Below are 27,060 nucleotides of genomic sequence, written 5' to 3' on the forward strand. Positions count from 1 at the left end.
TAGGCTGAGAGCATTGGAATAGTTGAGTCCCATGGTCACAAAGGCTTGGATGAAAGTTTCATCAGCAGATGAGCTGAGGGAGGGGAAGAGACAGGTGATGTTACAGACTACTTAGAATCTCTCAGTTTCCATTAGTCAGTCCATTATTTTCTACCTGATCATCTTGATGGTGAAATCCAACTTTGCAATATGCTGGTTTTTGTCAGTTTAGTTTGATATGCAGCTGTGTTAAATTCCTTCCATCAACTTAGCCTTTACATATAAGCCCTTGTAATTATGGTCTTGAAAAGATGCTGTGGGATTTTTGCAGCAATTAAGCACCAATATTTTGATTTTCTGTCTGAGATTCCATTCTCTAATCTAGTGGAGGCAATGCTCTATTTATTCTAAGGAGTACACACTGCCACGAAAATAGCAGAGCGGATCTTCAGAAGAAATTGTTCAGCATTTGGGCACTTACCACAGCATAATTTCAAGGTCCATGAGTGTTAAAATGGTTCTTATTCAGTAAATCTCCTGCACATGAGAAAACATCACCAACTCTGAGTTACAATCAGCTGACAGACGCTAGAGCTAATTCCCATCCAATTCCCATCACACTGAACGGTCACTTAAGTGGAACCACTAAGATGCAAAGCTGCGCTACGGCACTTACTAAGTGCTGATTTTTCTTTTCCTCAGTCTGCTTTGCAATGCAGAAAACAGGCATCAGCTGGTTGCACTTTTCCTGCGCTTCCTTAGAAGCATCGTAAGAATAGATGCTCTTCCTTCTTAAAAAAGAAAATACAATTGCAATTAAAGTTGTTCCTTGAACACCATCCTCCAGAACTTCTCAGTTGTAAAGTTTTGGTTCAGCTCCACCAGGTGTCTCAATGCAGTGGCTTCTCGTTTTGACTGGTGGAAGCTCGGCATCCACAAATCCCGGACTGCTGTCCTGCCCGTCGAGGGTGGCAAGAAAGTGAATGCCTCTGGTGCTGGGCAGCAGAGGTGATTGGCTTGTGCCCGCCACTGAATTGGCGATAAGCCCTGTTGGTAAGGCAAAGGAGGGGAAAAAATTACTAGGGTGAAAAGGAACAAATCCCAGTTAAGTTTCTAACGCGCTCAGAAACCCATTGTCATCGTTTAAACATTTCCTAACTCAAAACTCTCAAACCCAGGCTTCTGAGGAAGCCGTAACCACCTGTACTGTTTCTGTTTGCCGCATCAAGTTTTCCCATTGAAGCCACAATGCCAAGGGATTGATTACCTAAGACTGCTAAAGGCCTGGGTGATTCTCAGTATCACAGGATCTTTACAATACAGGAGGAGGCCATTCAGCCCATCAGGTCTCCATCAGCTCTCTGAAAGAGCATTCCACCTAGTCCCACTCTCCTGCCTTATCCCCGTAACCTTGCACATTCTCTCTTTTCAGGTGTTCGAACCTGCCTCCACCACCCTTTCAGGAAGTTTTTTCCAGACTCCAATCGCCCTCTAGGTGAAAAAATTTTTCCCCACATCATGTTTACTCCTTTTACCAATTATTTGGAATCTGTGCCCTCTAGTTTTCGACGTTATCATGAGTGGGAACAGTTTCACTATTTACCCTGTCCATACCCCTCAGGATCTTAAATACCTCTATCAAATCTCATCTCAGCCTTCTTTTCTCCAAGGAAAACAGTCCCAACCTCTCCAATTTATCCTCATAGTTACAGTTCCTCATCCCAGGAATCATTCTTGCGAATCTCCTCTGTACTCTCTCCAATACCTTCGCATCCTTCCTCAAGTATGGCACCCAGAACTGGACAGAGTACTCCAGATGAGGCCTAACTAGTGTCTTATACTCCTTGTGGAACAAGGCCCATTTATGTTGGGGTTTCCAGGGTAATCCTGGAAATCTGTACCTATTCAATTCAGAGGCCCGAAAGGAATTCACAGAAGTATGGATTCTGAGTAGGTTCCACCAAGTCCTGAATCTCATTGCATTCCCACTTAACCTGGAGGGCAGGTGACATCTCACACCACTCCCTTCCATTCCAACTGAAATTTAAAGGCCAGTCTACAAAGAGGGCATTATCCCAGTAGATTGGCATTCTGGGCCTTCCAAGTAGCAATTGGACTTATTTCCTCTCCCAACCCAGGAACTTTTAGGGCTGTAATGTCAACTTAGAACAATTATCCCATTCTGCCTCTGGTTTGATGTGACCTCACAGACAATGGCAGAGCAGTCAGTGTACGCCTAATGTACCTCTTGCTTTCTTCTGAGGTTTTCCCACACTCTGTTGCACACCAGACATTCAAAGGCATCAATGTAGTTGTCCCGGGAAACATCTCGAACTCCCCACTTGCGTTCTTTCATAGCAGTCAGTAGCTTCTTATTGGAGATTGGGCCTTTCCATTTCCACTCGAGGAAGACCTCGTACCACTGGTCATTCCCGTCCAATTGCATTATGTACTCTGCCAAGTCCTTGGGATGTGAAAAGCTTCCAACAAGGATGGCACTTTTATTACTGGGAAGCCAGTCTGCTATACTTGGGGAGCCATAATAAACCGGGACCGCTCCCAGTTTGAAAGGTCTCCACAGCTTCTCAGTGATGTAATCGTCACAAACTGCGTTCTCGAAAGCGAGAATAAATTTGTATTGAGCAAGTATCTTATAAAATCCATCATCGTCCATGGTTGTGGGATCCTTCAGGCTACTCGGAAGGTCCTTGTTATGTAAACATTCCCCGTAAGAATCGACCGGGATGTATTTCATCAATTCCCGCACATAACTGTCTCTGTCTGAAGGTGGATCACAGTCAGACTGCACATACACTAATGGCGCCAGGTGCTCCCTCAGCCGATTCTTCTGAGACAGTGGGATCAAGTACTTATGAGATTTCAACTCCTCGATGCTCTCCAAATACTGGGTGGTTAAGGGCATATGAGAGTGGCGGCTGAATGTGGAAGTGTAATTAAATAACGTGACTGCGGCTTCGTGAAAAAGCTTGTAATTGTTTTTAGGTGACTCCTCGTGGAACAAGGCCCATGCGTGTTGCGGTTTCCGAGGCAACGGTAAACTGTTGACCTGGAAGTCAGTGCCTATTCAATTTAGGAATGCAAAAGGAATAAAGGTTAGCAGGTCAAACAACGTCCATGAAATAGTAAGTTTGCACGTTAAATCAGAAGCAAACACACATTAGCTCTAATGATGACTTAGTCGGAAGAATGTCCCTATATCAAACTATCTAGGGTTTGAACCGGTTCTGCGTGGCTTAGATGACACACTGGCTTCATCCACTGAGCTGTATTAACTAGAAGGGTGGCGACAGGGAGAGTTAGGATTAGGGAATGGGTTGGAGGGGGCAAAAACAGCAAGCTCCCCCCATGTTTGGTCACAATCAGATGACCTCCCTGCTGGAGAGTGAACTCTTGTGAACTTGGTGTGAGGATAGGTTCTAGGTTAAATGGTTTCCATGACAGGAAGCTCAGGTTAGCGCTCACTAACCAGAATCGTCTAAGAAAACTGGCCATTTGAATGAGGTGCTAAATAACTGGAAATCTATCTCAGCAGGAGTGAATGTCTTCCGGGGGGGGAGGCACAGCCAGGAGAAGGAAATTGGAAGGGAAGAAAGAATTAAGATGTTTTAAACTCACCCCTCCCACCACAGCAAATTAGGTAAAGATGCAAAGCAATCTTAAAAAGGAAAGACAGCTGATCATTGTCTGTTGTTTTATTCCAACCTTGACAGAAGCAGCATTTACAACTAGCTGCCAACTTGCAAGTTACCCTCTAATTTACCACAAGATGTGCCTGTATATGACCTTGCAGCTTAAAGGAACACAACAGCACCCCAGCAGCAGAATAATGCATTACAAGGTGCACTGCAGCAACTTGCTAAGGCTCCTTCGACAGCACCTTCCAAAGTTCTACTCACTACCGCCATTAGGACAAGGGCAGCTGGTGCACGGGTGCACCACGATCTATATGTGACTTGGAAATATAGCGCCGTTCCTTCACTGTTGCTGGGTCAAAATCCTGGAACTACCTACTGAACTGCACCATGATTAGAAAACGGGCAGTGGTCAGGTGTTGGAGGCACTCCACACATTCCCATTCTCTCTTAAACATCAGCAAGCTTTGATGGGGGAAGAGGAGTTTCAGTAAAACCTCAGCCAGTTTGGTCAGAGGTCGAAACATTGACCTCAAGCTGAGTTTTAATTTGACTTTAATTTAAATGGTTGTAATGTGGGCTGGCCTCAAACCGCAACAGCAGCTCATGCTCTTCCACTGAGTGACACTGTTATGAGATTTTCCAGTGAGTGATGAGATCTCAGTAAGGTGCAATGTTTCTTGGTAACAGATGTGTTGTCAGTGCTGTTTTACCTCAGTAAACTGTTGGCACCGGAGCAGGGCTCCAGTCTCGCTACAAAATTAAACGAACAGACTAACATATCGATGTTCAAGTGGGCATCTAATCAGCTTCCCTCTCCTACCTACAAGCACGCTCTCTACCTTTCTCTCTATGTATAATCTGTCCCTGGTTTTTGGCTTTTCTTGCCAGCAAGTTCCATGTTTGCTTGCCTCGCGAACTACATTACCATCTTTACCATCATTCAGATAAGAGATAAGCTTGGATTTCAACGAGGCAATTATTCACACCGGCATGTTTTTACAAGTGAAGAAGCACTGATCAATTTGTGTCCTTTCTTGGTTTTGCCTTTTGGGTCGCGGGAGTTGGATGTGTGAGGGGTTGGGGGGGGTGGTGGTGGGGCGGGGGTGATTGTGCCAAAAATGAAGCTGAGCACAGGGCCCCACTAACTGTAAATCCACCACTGAGGGGAGGGGAAGAGGGGGGGTGGGGGGAGACAAAGAGGGAAGAGAGGGGGGAAAGGAAGGGAGGGGCAAAAGGAGGGAAGAGAGGGGCAAAAGAAGGGAAGAGGAGAGCAAAAAGAGGGGAGAGAGGGGCAAAAGAAGGGGAGAGGGGGGCAAAAGGAGGGGAGAGGGGGGCAAAAGGAGGGGAGAGGGGGGCAAAAGGAGGGGAGAGAGGGGCAAAAGGAGGGGAGAGGGGGGCAAAAGGAGGGGAGAGGGGGGCAAAAGGGGGGGGCAAAAGGAGGGGAGAGGGGGGCAAAAGGAGGGGAGAGGGGGGCAAAAGGAGGGGAGAGGGGGGCAAAAGGAGGGGAGAGGGGGGCAAAAGGAGGGGAGAGGGGGGCAAAAGGAGGGGAGAGGGGGGCAAAAGGAGGGGAGAGGGGGGCAAAAGGAGGGGAGAGGGGGGCAAAAGGAGGGGAGAGGGGGGCAAAAGGAGGGGAGGGGGGGCAAAAGGAGGGGAGGGGGGGGCAAAAGGAGGGGTGAGGGGGGCAAAAGGAGGGGAGAGGGGGGCAAAAGGAGGGGAGAGGGGGGCAAAAGGAGGGGAGAGGGGGGCAAAAGGAGGGGAGAGGGGGGCAAAAGGAGGGGAGAGGGGGGCAAAAGGAGGGGAGAGGGGGGCAAAAGGAGGGGAGAGAGGGGAAGGGTGAAAAAGGGAGAAAAGTGTATAGAGGGAGGAGGGGGGAAAGAGGGAGGAGAGGGGGAAGAGGAGGAAGAGGGACGAGGGAGGAAAAGAGGGGAGAGGGGGAAAATTGGGAGGATAGGGGGGGGAAAAGAGGGAGGAGAGTTCAAGTTCCACATTCTAACCACTCTCTGGGTAAAGAATTGAGACAACTAATTGGTTCAATACATTTCACACCAGTATCTTTAAAAATAATTTGTGTAGGTTACAGGGGTAAAATACTGATACAGTAAATAACTCCATGGTTTAAAGGTAAGGGGTCTCCCATCTCAGATGATACTGAGGAGGAAGTTCTTTCAAAGGGTTGTTAGTCTTTGGAATTCTCTTCCACAGAGAGTAGTGGAGGCTGGGTCATTTAATATTTTTAAGGCTTAGTTAGACAGGTTTTTGATTGACAAGGGAGTCAAGGGTTATGGGGACAGGCAATAATGTGGTGTTAAGGCCACAATCAGATCAGCCATGATCTTGGCTGATTGTAACACCATTGCTGGCAGTCACCATCAGATACTAAATACAAAAGACAAGTCTGACTTACTTCATTTAAGAGACCAAACAACTGAAATAATTGACAGCATGGACTATTAAAATGGATATTGGTGCAGGGTTCAAGAATTATCTTTTCAGTTTTTGAATGGGTGTAAAGATATAAATATATATAATGGGGAGGTGATTGTGATTCATTGATTGTTGTAAAAACCCATCTGGTTCACTAGTATCCTTTAGGGAAGGAAATCTGTCGTCTTAACCTGGTCTGGCCTAAATGTGACTCTAGACCCACAGCAATATGACTGACCCACATCCCATGAATGAATAAGAAAAAATATAGACACACAAATACTCACATGTGCATACAGACACACACATAAATGTATATATAAATATATAGGTAGTATGTTCACATATATAATGCATGCAGTAAGTCAGGAACTGAGCACATGTACATACATTCCCCCCCTCCACATACATTTCTCTTAGTAGGTTTGGCACTAGGCACGCTCCTGTTTGCCTTTTTAATGTAAACCTTTTGCTAATTCCCCTCCCCCCAAAAGGTGGGGGAGGGAGAATTCTCGGTCATGTCAACTTTCGTTCTGTTTATGGAAAACCCACTTTAGTACATGCCGGACTTATTTATATCGAGCAGAGGGGAACCTGAATCTTCCACTAGTCATAAATCGAAAAGGATGGCACATGACTCCCTCCTTTCTCCTACACTCGTTTTCAATGTTAAATACACAATGGGGCAATTACAAAATACATTAACCAGATTTCCCTGCACATAAATCCAATGACTCTGCAATGGAACGGGTTTCTGCCGTGTCAGCTAGACTGAAGTACAGAGAGAAAGCTCGCACTCATGTTCAGTGAACGATTAAGGGCCAGTTCAGTCACTGCCTACCACTTATGCCAAGACTTTGTTTAGGCTTGTATAGAGTACAGGCTTTGTACTCTGGCTTCAGTAGCCCAATTTTATTCTGCAGAATCAACTGTGTCCTCTTCACTGCGTCAAGTAGTGGGTCATACTTTAAATAGACTTAATAGTTTATACATTGCCCAGCACTTAAATGTTGAGAAAGGGGGTAGCGATGTCATTTCAAACTGTGTACCACGGTTCAGGAATTTGGGTATTTTGCCACTGAAAGGATTTGGAGAGAGGGGGCTGCAGTTTATGTCCCCCCCACCAGGTGTGCTTTCAGCAGGGGTGGCATGTAGAATAAGGTGGGTGCCCATAAGACGGAGGGGCGGGGGGGGGGAATTGGCAGCCTGCCTGCTATATTTAAATAGACTATCAAGGGTCAATCAGGCTTGTTACCAAGCCAATTGACCCCGACTATACACTACCCACGCCATAAAACGGTTGGTGTGGGCAGTCAGGCGCGAGTGGGCAGCCTGATTGTTTTTTAAAATTCTTCAAAGGGTGGAGACTGCCCTTTGTGAATCAAGGGGCTGTCCACCTCCCCCCACCCCCCCCCAACTAATATCAAACACCCCCTTTCTTCCTACTTGCCTGCTGCCTTTAACCCACCATTCCCACAGCCACCCCTTAAACTGCCCAAACCCGTCCTGCCCAAGATCCTGGACTTACATTTTTCCAGGGATCCATTGGGCCTTCTTCTGCTTCCTCATTACATTCCTGGCAGTGCCCATCAATGTGCTCCTGGCACTACCCAGCTTGATGGAGCTGCTAACCAATCGGATTGGCCGGCAGCTCCCGAGGGTGGGACTTCCTTCCTGTGTAGCGAGGGATAGAAGTCCTACTCTGTCCTTGTTATGCCCACCCACTGCACTTTATGGCTTGGAGCGGGTTGGCACTGACTTTGTTTCTTGGGGGGAGGGGTGGGGGTGGGGGGGGGGGCGGTGGAAATCGAGTCATCCGACCACCGTAATATTCTGTCTTCTATGACTTTTAATAGTGGGCTTTTAAAGCAAACCGCATTTTCAAAAAGGTTAAACCATGGCAATTAAACATATCTTATGGAAAGTATCTCACCTAAAGGCTGCAAACAATCAGCAACATTAGGTTATCTTAGTAAATTGAGAAAGCAGCATTGTACTCGTTGTGTTGGAAAATCTTTGAGCTCAATCTGTCAGTGGACAGAGCCAAGGGAAGCACAAAATGAGATGCGTGCAGCCAGGTAAGCTTTTGTTCAATGGGAAAGCTGCGAGGATATCCACAGGGACCAAGAAAAGCCAAAGACCAATTAGATATCATTTTCTTTAAGTTAAGTAAGACGACCCACCGATGTGGGGAAGCGAGACTTGTTCATTGTTTTGCACTACTACGTTATTGATTGAATTAATTGAATCGGATCTTAACTGCTGCCTCATTTGTTCACCTTACTGTGAAACAAGGTTGGTTTTCGACTTGAATTGGGTCTTGTCTCACAGGTATTTGTTCAGCTCGCCTTCAGGGAGATTAGTCCATTGCAAAAGCTACAGTTCAGGTTATAGAGCAGCTATAATTGATACCCCCTGGGGTTACACTCCCACACAAATAAACGCTGGTTGGTGCAAATCAAATCCCATAAAAGCAGCTTCGCTTACAGGAGCGAAAGAGACCACTGAACCAGAGCTGGCATTAATGCCAGACTAGAATCCATAACAGTGCCAGTGTACAGTCACAACACTGCATCAAAATTGCCTTCAAATTAAATCGCAAGGGAGGATGATAATGCTTAGACATTGGAGGAAAAACTAAACCCCATGATATCAATACTGGTTCAGCCATGGATTACATTGTAGTTATTCAAAATTCATATAGATGTAAAATCCTTCACTGAAGCAATGTTCAGCTTCAGATCACTTGTCAGAATTTTGTAGTCCATTTAGTTTAAAATAAACTAAACTGACTTTTACAGGCAACGTGTTCCATCAAAATCAGAATCAGATCTCAGTGACACAAAATCGATACCCAGGCTCGGAAGAAACATGGTACTAGTCAACTTCAATTCTGATCCAGTGACACGTTTTAGTTAATCCTCTTTTTTGTTCCCTCTCAACTGTGTCCTTCCTATCTATCTGCTTGAGGGTATTCTTCACTAAGAATCTAACACCTTCTAGTCAGAATGGTGAAGGTCACCACCACCTCTAGAAAATATTTGTCTAGCCTGACACTCTTGGCAAACTCAGCCCACTTTCTCTTTATTTTCATTAATCTCAGGGTTGATTAAAACACACTGATACAACTCATATTTTTTTAGTGGTGAAGTCTCTGACAAATGTCAAATATAAAGGCAGCAGTGCTAAGCCAAAGATATGAGGAGGTATGAACAATGGTCGTTTCTATCCATGCCTCAAGAGAGCAGAGCTTTCCCTGCCCACAGCATAAAGAGATGCAGCTCCAAAGCAGTGAGGCCTCCACTCTCCCTGGAGATGGTGGAGGGGATTCACCAACCATCATCTTTAAAGAGGTTTCACAGTCATTGGTGGGTTGCAGAGGCAATATTGTCCCATATAAATTGATGGTAACCATATCACTTCACTTGTTAAAAAATTCTTTCATGGGATGTGGGTGTTGCAGACAAGACCAGCATTTGTTGCCCATCCGTAACTGGTGAGTCACTTCCTGGAATCGCTGACATCCTTCTGGTTCGACTTTTCTATAGCGGTGTAACTAGACCATCTCAGAGGGCAGTGTCAACCACATGACTGAGGGTTTGGAGTCACTTGTAGGCTAGACCAGGTAAGGATGGCAGACTTCCTCCCCTATAAGGCATTCGTGAACCAGATGGGTTTTTTTAATGAAAATCAATGATAGTTTCATAGTTTTTCCAATTCCAAATTTATTAATTAATTTAATTTAAATTCCACCGGCTGCCGAGGTGGGTTTTGAACCCGTGTCCCCAGAGCATTAGCTTGGGCCTCTGGATTACTAGCCCAGTGACAGTACCGCTTTGCCGCCATCTCCCCCACTACTTGCACAGAAGCAACACTATCTCCTCAGCTGCCATGTTCTGGACTGACTGCTGGTAAATCCATTTGGCAGGCTTTGACAATAGCTGAGCTACAATTTTGGTGAATGCAGTAATAACTGTGTTATCATCAGTATCATAGATTCCTACAGCACAGAGGGAGCCCATTCAGCCCACTATGCCTGCACTAGCTCTTTGAAATAGCGATCCAATTAGCTCCATTTCGCTGTCCCATGCCACACCCCAACTCTTTCTTCATATCCCTACCTGTTTTTTCCTTTTCAAGTATATATCCAATTCCCTTTGGAAAGCTATTGAATCTGCTTCCATCACCCTTTCAGGCAGTACATTCTAGATCATTACAACTCACTGCATAAAAAAATTCTCATCTCCCTTCTTGTGTTTTAGCTAATTATTTTAAATGGACATGGACTGCAGCCGTTTAAGGAGGCATTTTGCCACCACCTTCTCAAGGGCAATTAGGGATGGGCAATAAATGCTGGCCCAACCAGCGATGCCCACATCCCATGAATGAATAATTTTTAAAAATCTGCGTCCTCTGGTTCCCAATCTTCTGTCAGAGGAAACGGTTGCTCCTTGTTTACTCTGCCAAACCCCCTCACACATCTGAGAAGTTTTATTAAATTCCGCCTTTAGCCTTCTCTGCTCCAACGAGAACAAAACCAGCTACTCAAGAATTTCTACAGGAATGAAGCTCCTCTTCCCTGGTATCATTCTGATAAAATCTCCTCTGCAACCTCTCCAAGGGCCTGCAGTTTGAGCAGCAATGCAGCCAGCTATGACTCCACTGTCTAGGGAGAAGGCGGTGTTCGGCATAGTGCAATTAGCTGATTAGTAATCTCGGGTATGAAGAGCGACTGTGCCTAATACACAGGCCACAGTTCGACATCTCAAAGTTGAGGTCAGGGGTCAAGTGCACCACTGCATCAAACGCTGTAATGGCTCTATTTTTGCTCCTTGTTCTGTGTCAACAATGCCTTTGCAAAGTGGGCTTTAGTGTTACATGTCACAGATTTTAAAGGGTGAAAGTCCAGAATAAAAGAATTACACCCAGTCTCTCGTTTAAATTACCACGAGTCAGAAGTACACAGTTGCACCGTACCTTTTCCAAGAGTGATCTGCAATGACTGGAAAGGTTTACTCTCACATGGAAGTCTTCCATTTTCAGGGAATGCAATGAAAGGACAATGCAGAGGAATTGCCCGTGTCTCGCTACTGGATTCAACTATGAGGAGAAAAGCGAGCTTTACTTCATTCAAAACTGTGCAGAAGCTCTCTGAGGAAGGAGGGCTGGGGAAACCAATGGGCTATTTAAACGCCATCATGATTATTCACAATGTCAAAGGTAACTGTCTTAATTAGCTGAGCAATTTCTCTGAAGTATGCTAAATCATTCACAGTTACAACGGCACCTTAACTAGAATGAACATGATCTTCGTACATTAACTTTCACACGTCAGACATAAAGCAGTTAATTTATTAAACTGGTTATGAAATTGGAATTCTCTTCCCTTGGGAGATTCTGGAATTTTGTCTCTCCAAGTTATTCTCAGCAGATGCCACCACACCCTGTGTTTTGTTGATAAGGTTAGCACACTTGACAGTTGCTGCCAATTCTGTAGTACACACCCATGATTATTGCAAAGAAACGTGTTAACACCGTTTTCCTCCTGGAATACCCTCCGCAGCCTCAGACGTATTTGAGCAGTGGTCTCAGTGGTGACTGTACTTTCTTCCATGACAATTGCCACTCCCCTCCCCACTGATTATCATGGAAATGGAACTCCTGAGCAAAGGCCCCTTTAAAATGCCACTGTTGTGCACAGCCAGTTTTTCCAGTGTGTGGCACCTTTAAATATTTTTGCAGCATGGTATTTCACATAGTACAAGCCTGTGAGGTACCTTCCAGGCAGCTGCAAGACCGCACATATGCTGCGGTTTAGTGGGAATAATGCTCCTGAAGGTATCGGTAGGTTATACGTATTACAAGTCGATCTCTGTGGCATTGCTTGTGGTAGGTACATAGCAAATAGGAGCAGGACTAGGCTATTCAGCCCCCTCGAGCCTGCTCCACCATTCAACGAGATCATGCCTGATTTTCCACTTCAATGCCATTTTCCCCCAGTATCCCCATATCCCTTGATATCTTTAATAACTAGAAATCTATCCATCTCTTATCTTGAATATGCCCAATAACGGAGCCTCTACATCTCTCAGAAGGAGAGAATTCTAAAGATTCATCACCCTCTCTGAGTGAAGAAATGCCTGCTCACCCCAGTCCTAAATGGCCTACCTCTTAGTGAGACCCAGCTACAATTGACGAGTTGGGGTGCAGCACTCATTGGACACAAGGACTCCAACTGGATGCTAATCGAGCCTTTAGAGCTGGCACTCTGTTGTTATCTGGTCGCCAGGATTGGCCAGAGTGATGGCCAAAACCAACCACACTGACCCTGAACCGCAAATACTGCCACTGAACTCGTGGTCATTCATCTGGACATGAACCTCTGCTGAAGGCCAACCCAGTATTTGGGGACTATACTGTAGGGCTGTGTTCAGCTGGAGTAGGAATCAGAGTTTTCATCTTTTGACTAGCACTGAGCCAAAGGATAAGTACGTAGCTAAAGGACTGTTTAAAAATGAAGACCATTCCTTGCTAATTTTCTCAATAATTGACAGACATGGATTCAGCCTCTCCAGAATAAAATCCTGTAATGCTATTGAATGTAAATGGAACATTTTCCTGTTCTGCTACTGTAAATATTATCCCTTACAACAACATCAACACCCCTTTTGTTGTAAAACAGCCTTGGATGCACCCCAAATGAGCAATGTTAAAAACAGCTTGAGTGGATAGAAACATAGGAAATAGGAGTAGGCCATTCGACCCCTCGAGCCTGCTCCATCATTCAACTAGATCATGGTTGATCTTCTAACTCAACACCACTTTCACACACTATCCCCATATCCCTTGATATTTTTAATATCTAGAAATCTATTGATCTCTGTCTTGACATACTAAGTGCATGAGCCTCCACTGGGGTAGAGAATTCCAAAGATCCGTCACTCTCTGAGTAGAGAAAGTCTTCCTCATCTCAGTCCTAAATGGCCTGCCCCTTATTCTGAGACTGTGTCCCCTGGTTCTAGACTCCCTACCAGAGGAAACGACCTTCCTGCATCCACCCTGAGTCCTGTAAGAATTTTGTATGTCTCAGTGAGATCGCCTCTCGTTCTTCTAAACGCTAGAGAATACAGAACCATTCTCCTCAATCTCTCCTCATAGGACAATCCTGCCATCCCAGGTTTAAATCAGGTGAACCTCCATTGCACCCCCTCTACGGCAAGTAAATCCTTCCTTAGATAAGGAGACTAAAGCTGAAAACTGTACTCCAGGTGCAACACTTTACTCCTGTACTCAAATCCTCTTGCAATAAAGGTCAACATACCATTTGCTTTTCTAATTGCTTGCTGCAGCTGCACGTTAGCTTTCAGTGACTTATGAACAAGGACACCTAGGTTCCTTTAGACAGCAACACTTCCCAATCTCTCACCATTTAAGAAAGAATCTGCATGTCTGTGTTTCCCGTTAAAGTGGATAACTTCACATTTTGCCACATTATATTTCATTTGGCATGTTCGTGCTCACTCGCTTAAACCTGTCTAAATCCCTTGAAGCCTCATTGCACCCTCCTGGCACTCCCATCTAGTTTTCTGTCATCAACAGTCTCAACTTACTCTTCCATTCCGCGTTTCAAAATCGCTATAAGTATCAACCCCTATACGCTGCAATGATCTGGGAATCATTTCTCAAGATAAGAGCCAGGACTATTACGGTCATTATTCTCATAGCTGTCTCTCTTCCCTAAAAAACTTTCAATAACTTTTGTGGCAAAGTAACATGATAACCCAGAAGATCTTCCATCTAGCCCGCCTCCTCATGTCTAATAATCCTAAATCCCATTTGTTGACATGAACCCGTCTAGTCTCTGCTTGAAATCTCTTATGAGTTCTTGTTCCGCCACACCTGCAGGTAAACTGTTCCACCCTTTGGCAGGAATTTTCTGGCCCCGTTGGGGTTGGGCATCGGGCAGGTGGAGGGACCAATACGGCGGGAAAGCCAAAAATCAGTTTCGCGCAGTCTTGAAGCCAGTTTGCGATCGACCGCTCCACCCGTCAATGACGTGGCGCATTTCCTGTCACCACACATCAGGAATGTCATTTTAATACATTTTTGCATCCAATTCTAAGCCCTGCTTGCCAGAATCATCCCCTCACGCTGGATCATCTGGGCACGTCGGTGTGGTTACACGCTTTTCACAACTGTACGTAAGTAACCCACATCTGGCGAGCTGCACTTCACTCGGGACTTCGAGGTTCGTTTGTTTACCTTGCTCTGGGCAGCGCTCACTATCATCAGCACCAGGAAGTGTGGTGGAGGCAGATTCGATTGAGGCATCCAAGAGAGCACTGGATGAAAAGGCAGGAGATTGGCACTAAGTTAAAATGCTCAAAGAGCTGGTGCAGGCACGATGGGCCGAATATCCTCCCCTCTGCACCGTAACAATTCTGTGATTCTGTGAAGTGGCCTCAGGCAAGAGACAGGGCTGCAGGGCAAGGGTTGCACTGGGGAAGGGGGCGGGTGAGGGTCACGTGTTGATCTGTACAAGTGGCCTCAAGATGGTGAGGGCTGAGAGGGCAGTCTCCAGAGGAGGTGAAGCCAGATGAAAATGTAAGGGTGCGTGTGAGAGAGAGAGAGAGAGAGAGAGAGAGAGAGAGAGTGTGGTGATGTCCCTTGAGCTGGCAGTAGATAAGATGCCAGTCAATGTGAGATGGCCTTGTGAGTTTAGGGTGATGAGATGGTTGTCTTACCTTGGTGGCATGGATGAGATCATTCATCCTCTTTATGCACTGGATGGCTGACTTCTTCTGTGCAGCATTGGCACTGGCCACCTCTGACACCGCCTCCCAAGCCAGAGCGGTGAGAATGATGGGCCTCCTGTGGCCAGAGCTGGGGTAGAGGACATCGCAGTGGGCCTCCACAGCGTCCAGAAAGCATCCTAGGGATGCATCACTGAACCAGGGGGCTGCGCTCTTCTTGGCGTTTGGGCCCAAGTCTTCATAGTGCCCTCCTAGGCTGCAAGCATTGAGAAGTGTGCGCGTGGATGCAATTTAAATATGGTGCCCTGCGTGAGGAAGCAGCGTGGTAAAGGTGTGGTAGGCAAGTCGGAGGCCAATGAGATGGCAATTTTCATTTGGCTGCATAATTAATGAGGCGGGAAAAGGACGATACAGCGTGAAAACTCACCACTTTTTCCCGTTTGCCACTACACTATGTGCTGCGATGTCCTCTATCCCAGCATCCACCACACTATGTGCAAATCTGGGACGATTCCGCCCTTTTAGTTAAAAACATCCTCCTCCGTTTCATATTCTCTTTTGCAGTCAAGATTGATGCAGTAACATCGGGGTGCAAACACGTCTCAATTAAAAGGAGTTTCTGCTTGTTTGAGGAATGAGAATCAATGCTGGTGGGTACCCAAGCTACAGCTCACACAAGGAATTTAGACAACTGTGCAGGCCTGGATTTGAAGGAAAATTAAATTATAGAGACGCATGGGGACCCACATCGTTGATCCAGACCATTCAGCGTTTTTCCACTGCTGCCAACACTAGCCTCGAGATCAGATCGTGACAGGTACACTGGGGTTGGTCCTGCCACTAATGAGGGACTACTCAACAACTTGCATTTATATAGCAACTGAAACACAGGAAAACATCCCAAGGCAGTTCACAGTGTCGTCAAACAAAGTCTGACACCAAGCCACATGAGGAGGTATTAGGACAGATCAAAGGGCTAGGTTTTAAGGGGGATTTTAAAGAAACAGAGAGAATTTTAGTAGGGGTGGGGTGGAGATTCCAGACATTAGGGCCCAGGCAACTGAAAGCGCAGCCACCAATGGCGGTGCTATTAAAATGGTGAATGTACAAGATGCCAGAATTGCAAGAGTGTAGATATCTTGCAGAGCTGTAGGCCCAGAGGGGGTTAGACTTAGGGAAGGACAAGGCCATGGAGGGATGCTAGTACAAGGATAAGAATTTTAAACTCACAGCTTTGCCAGACCAGGAGCCAGTGTAGGTCAGTGAGCACGCAGATGGTGGGTGAACTGGGCTGGCTGTGAATTAGGATAAGGGGAGCAGAGCTTTGGAGGAGCTCAACTTTATGAAGGGCGGAAGGTAGGAGGCCAGCCAGGAGAGCGTTAGAGTAATCACGTCTAGAGGTAACAAAGCATGGGAGAAGGTTTCCAGCAGCAGATAAACTGGGGCCAGGGTGGAGTTGAGCAATGTTACGAAGGTGGGGATAGTCTTGGTGATGGCACCGAGATGCGGTGGGAAGCTCATCTTGGGGGCAAATATCGTCTGGTTCAGCCTCAGACAGTTGTCAAGGAGAGGAACAGAATCGGTAGCAATGGAACAACTCAAATGTATGAAATAGGAGCAGGAATAGGTCATTTGGTCCCTTGAGTCTGCTTTGCCATTCTGTAAGATCACGGCTGACCTGATTGTGGCCTCAACTCCACAATCCACCTACCTCCAATAACCTTTGGCTCCCTTGTTAGTCAAGACTCTATATGCCTCGGCCTTACAAAATATTCAATGACCCTGCCTCCACCAATCTCTGGAGAAGAGAATTTCAAGACTCACGACCCTCAGAGAAAAACATTCTTCTCATCTCTGTCTGTCTTAGATAGGAGACTACTTATTTTTAAAACGTGTCCTCTAGTTCTAGTCTCTCCCACAATCATCCAACCTGTCAAGTGCCCTCAGGATCTTATATGTTTCAATAAAATCACTCATTCTTCCAAACTCCAGTGGATACAGGCCCAATCTGTCCAACCTTTCCTTATAAGATAAACCCCACCCCCCAATCTCAGGTATCAGTCGAGCAAACCTTCTCTGAACTGCTTCTAACGCATTTATATTATTTCTTAAATAAGGTGACCAAACCTGTACACAGTGCTCCAGATGTGGTCTCACCAATGCCCTGTACAACTGCAGCAAAACATCCCTACTTTTATATTCCATTCCCCTCGCAATAAACGACAACATTTAATTTGCCTTCCTGCTCACTTGTTGTGACTGAAAACCAACTTTGTTGCGATTCAGGCACCAGGACACCCAGATCCCTCTGTCCCTCAGAGTTCTGCAATCTCTCCCTATTTAAACAATATGCTTTTTTTATTCTTCCTGCCAAAGTGGACAAGTTCACATTTTCCCACGTTATACTCCAGCTGCCAAATTTTTACCAATCACTTAACCTATGTCCCTGTGCAGACTCCTTATGTCTTCTTCATTACTTACTTACTTTCCTACCTATCTCGGTGTGATCAGCAAATTTAGCACCGTACATTCAGTTTCTTCATCCAAGTCATTGATATAAATTGTAAGCAGCTGAGGCCCCAGCTGTGTAGTAGCCTTTGATGTGGCAGCTTATCAAACGCCTTCTGGAAGTCAAAGTACAGCACATCCACAGGATCCCCCTTATCTACGTTGCTTGTTAAATCCTCAAACCACTCCAATAAATTAGTAAAAGCTAATTTCCCTTTCACAAAACCATGTTGATTGTACCTGATTGCATTGAGATTTTCTAACTGCCCTGCTATAACCTTCTTTATAATACATTCCAGCAATTTTCCAGTGACAGATATTAGGCTAACTGGCCTGCAGTCTCCTGCTTTCTGTCTCCCTCTTTTCTTGAATAGAGGAATCATAGTCGCTATTTTCTAATCTGATGGGACCTTATCAGGATCTAGGGAATTTTGGAAAATTAAAACCAATGCATTACTATCTCAGCAGCTGCTTCTTTTGGGATTCTGGGATGAAGCCCATCAGGACCTGGAGACTTGTCAGTTTTTAGTCCTCATAATTTTCTTAGCACCCTTTCCCTGGTGATTGTAATTGTTTTAAGCTCCTACCTCCCTTTCACCTCCTGATCCACAATTATTTTTTGGATGTTATTTGTATCCTCTACAGTAAAGACAGACTCAATCTGTTCAATTCATCCACCATTTCCTTATTTTCCATTATTAATTCCTGAGACTCTCTCTCTCTAAAGAACCAATGCTCACTTTACTTTTTTGCTTTTTGTTTGTAGAGACCCTTTCTATGTGTTTTTATATTTCTAGCTGGTGTTCTCTCATACTCTGATTTCCCCCCTAACCTTTTGTCATTCTTTGCCGTTCTTTATATTGTCAAATCTTCTGACCTACCACTCATCTTTGCACAATTATACATATTTTCTTTCAATTTGAAACAATCTTTAACTTCCTTAGTTAGCCACGGATGGTGCGCTCTTCTCTTAGAGTCTTTCTTTCTCACTGGACTATAGCTTTTCTGAGTATTCTGAAATATCTCCTTAAATGTCTGCCACTGCACCTCTACTGACCCATCCCTAAAGCTAATTTCTCAGTTCACTTTAGCCAGCTCTGCCTTTGTGCACTCATAATTGCTCTTATTTAAATTTAAAACACTAGTCTCAGATCCACTCCTCTCTCCTTCAAACTGAATGTGAAATTCAATCATATTATGATCATTGCTACCTAGGGGCACCTTCACTATGAGTTCATTAATTAATCCTGTCTCATTACACATTACCAGATCTAGTATAGCCTGCTCTCTGGTTGGCTCTAGCATGTATTGCTCTAAGAAAACACTTTATGAACTCATCATCCAGACTATACCTTTGCCAATCTGATTCATCCAAACTATATATAGATTAAAATCACCCTTGATTATCGTCGTCCCTTTCTCAGCAGCCCCCAATATTTCTTCCTGTATACCCTGTCCTACAGTGTGGTTACTGTTAGGGGGCCTCCACCAGTGACTTCTTACCTTTACTATTGCTCATCTCTATTCAAACTGACTTTACACATCTTGATCTCCAAACCTATTGTACCAATGCCATCCTTAAATAACAGAGCTACCCTTCCTTTTCCTAGCTTCCTGCCCTTCCTAAATGTCATATACCCTTGAATATTTAGGTCCCAGTCTTTGTCATCCTGCAGCCATGGCTCTGTGAGGGCTATCAGGTTATACATATTTATTTCTATTTGTCCTATTAATTCATCTCTCTTGTTACGAAGGCTATGTGCATTCAGGACTAAAGGCTCTATATGTCTTTTTTTAACCTCTAGCCTTATCTGTTGGTGTACTCTTAGGCTTCTATGCTCTGTCCCTCCCCACCACACTCTGATCATCATTTCCCTTATCCCTACCTTGCTCAATCCTGCCTTGTCTTCTGTATTTAATTTATCACGTCTTCCCAAACTTAATCCCTTGCATCCTCCACCCCCCCACCAAATAATTTTGTGGGGTTGAGGGACAAAGTTTGGGAAGATGTGATAAATGATGTGACTCAAGATCTGTGAGTATGAAGTGCTGTGTCGATTGTTCCAACTTTATTCAGCATATTTAACAAACCAGATGAAATAAACCTGCTATTTAACTGGCATAGCAAAGAGATTTCTTTATCCTCTGCTCAAGTTGTTGGGTAGATGAAATGCCTCGATTATAGTCGATTCAAAAGGACATTACAACACAAATCCAAAGCCAAAGTGTTCAAACCTCTGAACTGAAAACCAAAATAACCAAGTTTACTGAATTACCCTCAAATGAAGAAATTGCCAAAAAGATTTTTTTTTTGCAGCTTCTCCTTTAATACAAATCAAAGCCAACACAAGTTCCCCATAAATTAACAGGCAAACGATACCTCAAATAAAAACAGTAAATTTCACTTTAAATTGCCGATACAACAAAGATACATCTTACACAGCCAGAAGCACCCACATCACTCCCCGCAGACATGTGTCATTATGTAGTGACACAGTTCGATAATATGTGTTCTTTATTCAAGCAGCATCAATCAGGAGTCCTATCCGATAACAGCTTTAATCTTTGTGGCACACGTCTACGAACCCTCTCTCCCTTGGGTCATGACAGACCTGATGGTGTGGTTTCCAAAGTTCATTTTCAATTGACCAACCTGCTTTACGGTTTTTCCACTTCTGGGAAAACACCCAGCTCTTTAGCATCTCTGAGCTATTTACACAGCTTTCCAGGCTTTAGACTGTTTTAGCCAGCTCACACGGTACCTCCATATCCTTTTCGAGCAAATAGAAAAACTGATCTATTTCAGGGATCAATTTGGTTCTCTTCCTCACAAGAATTCTCTGTGTTCCTCTTTGTCTCTGTCTGCCTTTTTAGTGTATCTGCATCTGTGCATTGATCGCCTTCACCCTCCAACACGTCTGCTAGTAGCTCTCCTTTGCGTTTGCAGCTCTCCTTTGTGTCTGCCAGCCACATAACTCAACTTCTGGATTAACTTGCTTCCTTTTGGTACTGCTTCCAGTTAGGAAGGGTCGCCAGGTCACATGGACCAGTGTTTCTTATCTGAGAAAACTAAAATTGATCCCTTTACAATTGATGCAAATTCTACATGTGACTCCAGACCCACAGCAACGTGGTTGGCTCTTAAACACCCTCTGAAAAGGCCTAGTAAGCCACTCCGTTCTTGAGGGCAATTATGGATGGGCAATAAATGCTGGCCCAGCCAGCGACGCCCACATCCCATGAACGAATAAAAAGAGTCCCTTTCCAAACAATTTCCAGGTCAAGGTCATCACATCACACAAGACACAACTGACTAAATTCCATGTCTGCTTAACTGTCTAAAGGGCAGTGTTTTGAAATCGCGTTGCTTTAGCGCCAGCCAGTACAGTTTGAATTAAACCTACACTTGCTCATTGTACTTTCAAAGCACAGCCTGTGTCAGAAATGGATATTAAGCTGAACACTTCCCTCTAGTGCCAAATAAATTAAATGTAATTGCAACAAAGCTGTCTTTGCACAAAGTAAACTGTTTTGATTACAATTCCAGTTAAGTTAGATTTCTGCAAAAACACACACAAGGGCGGAATTAAAGCATAAGGACTAACCTACTATTTAAAGGTGAGCACACAAATCAGAGGTCAAATCTGCCTCTCGATACGTCTGCCCACTAAGTTTGATGTAAAAGATGCCCCACATTATTCAAAGAAAAGTAGGGGAGTTCTCCCCCATGTCCTGGCCAACAACTATCCCTAAGCCAACATTACTGTAAAAAAACTACAAATTATCTGATCATTTATCTCACTGCTGATACTGGGAGCTTGCTCTGTGCGAATTGGCTACTGCATTTCCTACATAACAACAATGATCACACTTTTAAAAGTACTTCATTTACTGTTAAGTGCTTAGGGATGTGCGGAGGTCATGGAAGGCGCTATACAAATGCAAATTCTCCCTTACTTTCAAAAGCTGGAAAAACACATGCAGCTTCATATGAACATACGAATTAGAAGCAAGAGTAGGCCATTCAGCCCTTCGAGCCTGTTCCACCTTTCAATAAGGTCATGGCGGATAGAAACGTGACCTCAACTCCGCATTCCGCTTATACCCAATAACCTTAGATCCACCTCTGCCTTAAAAATATTCACTGACCCTGCCTCCGCCGCGCTCTTCCCCGGAGAGTTCTGAAGATTCAGGCACATCCGAGTTAAAGAAAATTTCTTCTCGTCTCCGTCTTAGGTGGGAGACCCCTTACTTTTAAACTCTCTCTCCGAGTTCTATCAATCTTCCATAAGGCCAATAGAGAAAACGCAAGTCTGAAGTTATCAAAATGAAGGATAAGGGAAATTTCATGACAGAAGATGGTTGGTGGGGAGGGGCAGTGGGGGGTTGTTGAAGCGTGGACTCCTTTGTCACAGGGAGTCAGAGAAGAACATCCTCAAGCTTTCTTCCCCCCCTCTAAACAATCGCAGGGATTATTCCTTTATTGTTTCCCTGCCCCGGGAGGTTTTGTGCAGATTGATGAGGGAGATGCCGACGAGAGTCATGATGTGCATGAGTTGCAACACGATCGGGTGCAACAGGATTAAGAAGCCAGCTGGTGTTCACGTGTACTAGAATTTACAACCGTGTGGGGGGGGGGGGAAGCAACACAATTTCAACAGCACTTCTAAAAGTGAGAGCGGAATAGAAGTTTCCAGTACAATAGGCACAGCCTGCCAGACACATATCAATGCATTTAAGAGGAGGATAGATAAATATGAGGGAGGAAGGAATATGGTGACATGAAGTTAAGGTGGGAGGAAGCCCGTGTGGAGCATAAACACCAGCACAGACGAGGCTAAATTGTCCATTTCTTTGCTGTAAACACCTAGTAAGTCACAAATGACAGATGACACAGAGCATCTCCTGAAGGATGCAGACACATTAAAATACCTCTGCAGCTGTGAACTCTGAGAGACCGCTATTTAAAGTTTCATTCTGAGGACTGGAAATCGGTGCCTGCCTGTAAATGCGAAGATGCTCTCTCGCCAACCATTTAACACAGAATGGCCCTTGCTGTCATTACTAAATTACACATGCATAACTTATCCACGTCTGTTTCAAGTTCAAATTGCATCGAGAGTTGGTTTTCAACCTCATGTGACCTTTATTATCAGTGAGATCGCTTTGTACCTACACTATGCTTGTCGTATAATTACAATCAACGAGAGCTTTGAGCTCAATACATTGACATTGTGCTGGCTGTAAGGTCAAAAGCACGACAGATAAAGACAATACCAGGCTCAGTCAACACAGACTCCGGAAAAGGTTGTGTCTTACGATCTTGACTGAATCTTCAAGGAGTCACCACATAAGTGAATTAGTAAGCCTAATAGTTATAGTCTACCTGGACAAACAGAAAGCAACAACAACCATAAGTTGTATTTATATAGCACCTCTGATGTATCAAAACAGCCCAATCTGCTTCACAGCAGATGTCACAAACAAAATTTGACATTGAGCCATGTAAGATGATATTAGGGCAAGATGGCCAAAGCTTGGTCAAAGTGGAAGATTTTAAGGAGGGCTTTGAAGGAGGAAAGCGAGGTAGAGGGGCTGAGAGCTTTAGAGAAGAATTTCAGAGCTTAGGGCCTAGAAAGCTGAAGCCAGAATCACCAACAGTGGAGTGATTTAAAATCTGGGGCGCACAAGACTCTGGAATTCAGGGTGCAGATATCTTGGAGGCTTGTAGAACTAGAAGAGATTACAGAGATAGGGAGGGGAGAGACCACGAGGGCTTTAAAAACAAGGCTGAGAATTTAAAATAAAGGCTTTATTTAACCAGCAGCCAATGTTGTTCAATCAACAAGCAGAGGAGTGATTGGTGAACAGGATTTGATGTGAGTTAGGATTTGGGCAGTGAATGACCTCAAGCTTTGGATGAAGGTATCCGCAACAGGATTCCACCCAAAAGATAGAATCACGTGGAATTAGTGGTAATCCAACCTGGATTGGGAACTAGCTGATAGCTCATTGGCCGAAAGCGGTAATCAATAGATCTAGATCTGTTTGGAAACCAGTAACCAGTGGTGTCCTGCAGAGGTCAGTGTTAGGATCTTTGTTGCTTACCATTTACATTAGGAATAGTGGTAGACCATTCAGCCCAAGTCTCCAATGCCATTCAATCAGATCGTGGCTGATATGTACCTCAAATCTTTACCCACCTTAGCTCCATGTCCCCTGATATCCGTACAAAAATCTATCAATCTCAGTCTTGAAAGCATAAACCAATCCAGCATCCACAGCCTTTTGGGGTAAAGGTCCCAACTGCTTACTACTCTTTGTGTGAAAAACTGCTTTCCCAATTTCCCTCCAAAATGGCCCCCAGCTCTAGTTTTAAGATCATGCTGCCTCGTTCTTGATTCCCCTAACACGGGTAATAGTTTACCACCCTAATCGAATTCTACTAACATTTTAAGAGCAGTTCATTCCTCAATTTCTAGCACCAAGGGAATAGGAACCAAGTTAATAATCTAGACGTAGGTCACTGGAGAATGAGTGGTCAGTTTACAAATGACATCAAGATATGCACGAGTTTTAGGGGTACTGAAGGTTAGAGGTTGCTATGTCAATAGGCATTTTCCTGATGAAGCTATTAGGCACAGCAACATTGCAAAAAGAGCTTGAAGTGACTTGTATACTCTTCCTTTGGAATGCCTTGAGGGGGACTCTCAATTTGTCAACTTTGGTCTGCTGATGTAGATCTCAGTAATGAGGACTGTCGGAAGATTAATGTTTCACAGAAGAATTGGGTCTGTATTGGAGAGAAAGAGCAGGTGGATTTTTTTCAGAAAGTATTGACTTCATTCCTTAGCTGGACAAAACTGCCTACCCTGAGGGGTGCCCATGTCTTGTGCCTATCTACAAACCTAATTCTGAAGACTGAACCCTGGTTAGTATACGTATGTCAAGTAAAGTCATGTCATGCAAAAGTATGACATCTTTAATCTAGGGGGGCGGGGGGAGAGAGAGACACACACACACAAAGAAAAATAACTTGCAATTATACAGTCCTTTTCCGGTCTTAGGACATCCCAAGCTTTTTACATTCCATGATCTACCTTTTAAATGTAATCACTGTTGTAATGCAAGCTATCCAAATTTGCATGCACCCAGGTCTCAAGCTGTAATAAGATAATTGATAGATAATTTGCATTTTTAGTGATGTTGGTTGAGGGATAAATATTGGCCAGGATACCAAGGAGAACTCCCCTGCTCTTCTTCAAATGGTGCCATGGGATCGTCTGTAAGGGCCATTTAAGGTCTCATCCAAGAAACAGCACCTCTTAGAACTCATTACTTAGAATGGTAAATACAACCTGCATATCAACATTAGAACAAAGCAACTTAAAAACTGGGCTTTTTAAAATGGGTACATTTCATGGATTAAGGTTTGATTTTCAACAGCACATTAGCCACTTCCCTAAAAATATTTTCCCATTCTTGATCAGATAGGCCTACAATGCATCATTTTAAATGCCTTCAATTATTTATACCCACCACACTCCACCCAAGGTCAGTTCTTGGGAGATACAATCCACTTACAAAAAGAAGTGCTTGCTTTGCAGTTTAATAAAATAGAAAGGTAGCCACAATGTGTACTGCAATGATGCAGTAACATTATCAAGAATAAATCGCTGCTCCAGTGAAGAGCCCTCTGTTTATTGTCCTTCAGCAAAAGCAGTTGGCTCCCCCAAACGGCTCCCTCTGCAAAGTCCTATTGCATACATGCCACATTCCCACCAGGTACAGGGTAATAATACCCCAAAATCCTAAACAGGAGAAGCTTTGGTTTTATTCCAGTTGTAGGAAGTATTGAGTACAATAATGCATTGCTTCCCTATCGTTAAAATCTGCATAGTCTTAATGGCATTCCATTTAAAGTGAATTCAACTGAACAACAAATCAGTTAAAACCTATAGTTGAATTTACAGGATGAGGACACAAAATTAAACCTTTTGGAACAACTTGTACAAATGATCAACTACATATTTGCACCGTTTGTGCCAATTTAACATAGTTTCAGGGCTGTGTCTTAATTAAAACTTTGAAGAATGCAAATACTTGTCTTAATTCGAAACGGCACATCCAGTTCACTGTCTCTCTTTGTACTGGAAGGGACAAATAAAACAGGAGTGTGCTACAATTTTACGTTTGCACACACTGCTAACATTTCCTTTTGGGAATAAGGTGAATCGCTTTCACTGCCGGAAAATCAACTTCACGTCTGAGCTCAATAAAATTCAAGAAGTAGACATCCCGATTTGGGGCAATTAAGTGTGCAGTCACAGTTTAAAAAAAAGTTCTGAAAGTGACTACACTTCAGAAAGTACATAACCAGCTGTGAAGTGCTCTGGGATGTCCAGAGTGCGTGAAAGGTGCTGCATAAACACAACTCTTTCTTTCTTTTAAGGGCGTGCCACACATGCAACATTCTGTTTCTCTGTTTTATCTTAAACTGAACATAGGAAATGAAGTATGTTATGTATTGTTGTATTATCTATAAATATCCGTAAAGAGCTAGGAACTAATTAGTTAGGAACCAATGTGTTTCTGTGTAAGTGTTCCATGGGGCTACATTTTATGGCTGCATATATGAAGTGGTACAGAACTAGTTAAATCCAGTCCTTCTTTATACCAGACAGCACAGCAGAATTAAACAAAAAGAGTTTCTAATCTTTCCAAGTGTGATTATTAACGTCTGAGAATGAAAAGACAAGAGACACATAACACAGTGGCAGCAAGTGCAAGTAAATCTAAAGCATTTTAAATTAATTGTGTGATGATTGGGAAAATCAACCCACATTAGCGCCAGAAGAGAAACTGAGTGAATTGTGCAAAAAGAAAAGGTGAAATGTCAACTGGCACAGCAATGAATGTACAGGTACAGCCCACAATGAATTGGGAAGCTGATGATGTCATAGAGGAATTTGTAAAGTTTAAACAAAAGTGCAGATTGACATTCAGTAGCTTCCCAAAAAGCACTAGCAAGGTGGAGAGGGTCAACTATAACCTTTCTGTAGGCAGGAGACATAGGATTAAAGTTATTTAACGGCTAGGAGCTTACTGAAGAGGAAGCAGAGATCCAGACAAACCTTTTGAAAAATTCAGCACCAATCTCCAACCAAAATTGACTCATTGGATCTACCAGTATGAATTTCAAGGCCTCATGCAGGATTTAGGCAAGCTTGATGATAACTCTGTAACAAGGTTAAAAATTGCAGCTAGAAAACGTAAGTTTAAAGACACAGATGAAAGGCCGATAGATCAACTAATTTGGGGTTCTGCACACCCTGAAGTACAAAAAGCGTTAATTGGGAAAGACGAGCTCACAATAATGCAAGCTGTAGACACTGCTAGAGCACACGAAGCCATGAGCAGACACATGAAGACGTTAACTACACAAACGGCTAGCCTTCAGTTAAGTCAAGAGAAATGCTGCAGGGTTGATGCAGTGCAGCAAGAAAAGAATGTAGACCAAACAGAGAAGAGGATGGGCAGGTGTGGATGAGCACATGAATTCACAGCCCGAAGGAAATCTCCCACACATAGATCAATCTGTGAAAAGGCCCATCATTGAGCAAAGATGTGCAGAACAAAAAGGAGAAGGTGCTAGACGAGGCACCAGAGCCGGAGCAACAGAACAGAAATCAAAACATTCATACCCTGGAAGATGATGTTAAGTCTGAGAACACAATAGA

General features: G+C 44.0%; 1 protein-coding gene across 1 annotated transcript in view; it reads right to left on the bottom strand.

Annotated features, from left to right (window-relative positions):
• Window positions 1-795: 795 nt before the first annotated feature.
• fut10 (fucosyltransferase 10) overlaps window positions 796-27,060 on the bottom strand; it is a 48,967-nt gene continuing 22,702 nt past the window's right edge. Inside the window, exons 3-4 of the mRNA XM_041197560.1 lie at window positions 2,225-3,060; window positions 796-1,026 (exon numbers count right to left, since the gene is read on the bottom strand). Coding sequence (XP_041053494.1) covers window positions 796-1,026; window positions 2,225-3,060 — 1,067 coding nt within the window. The remainder of the gene's footprint in view (window positions 1,027-2,224; window positions 3,061-27,060) is intronic.

The sequence above is a fragment of the Carcharodon carcharias genome, chromosome 1, assembly GCF_017639515.1.
Source record: "Carcharodon carcharias isolate sCarCar2 chromosome 1, sCarCar2.pri, whole genome shotgun sequence".
In the NCBI taxonomy this organism is placed as follows: Eukaryota; Metazoa; Chordata; class Chondrichthyes; order Lamniformes; family Lamnidae; genus Carcharodon; species Carcharodon carcharias.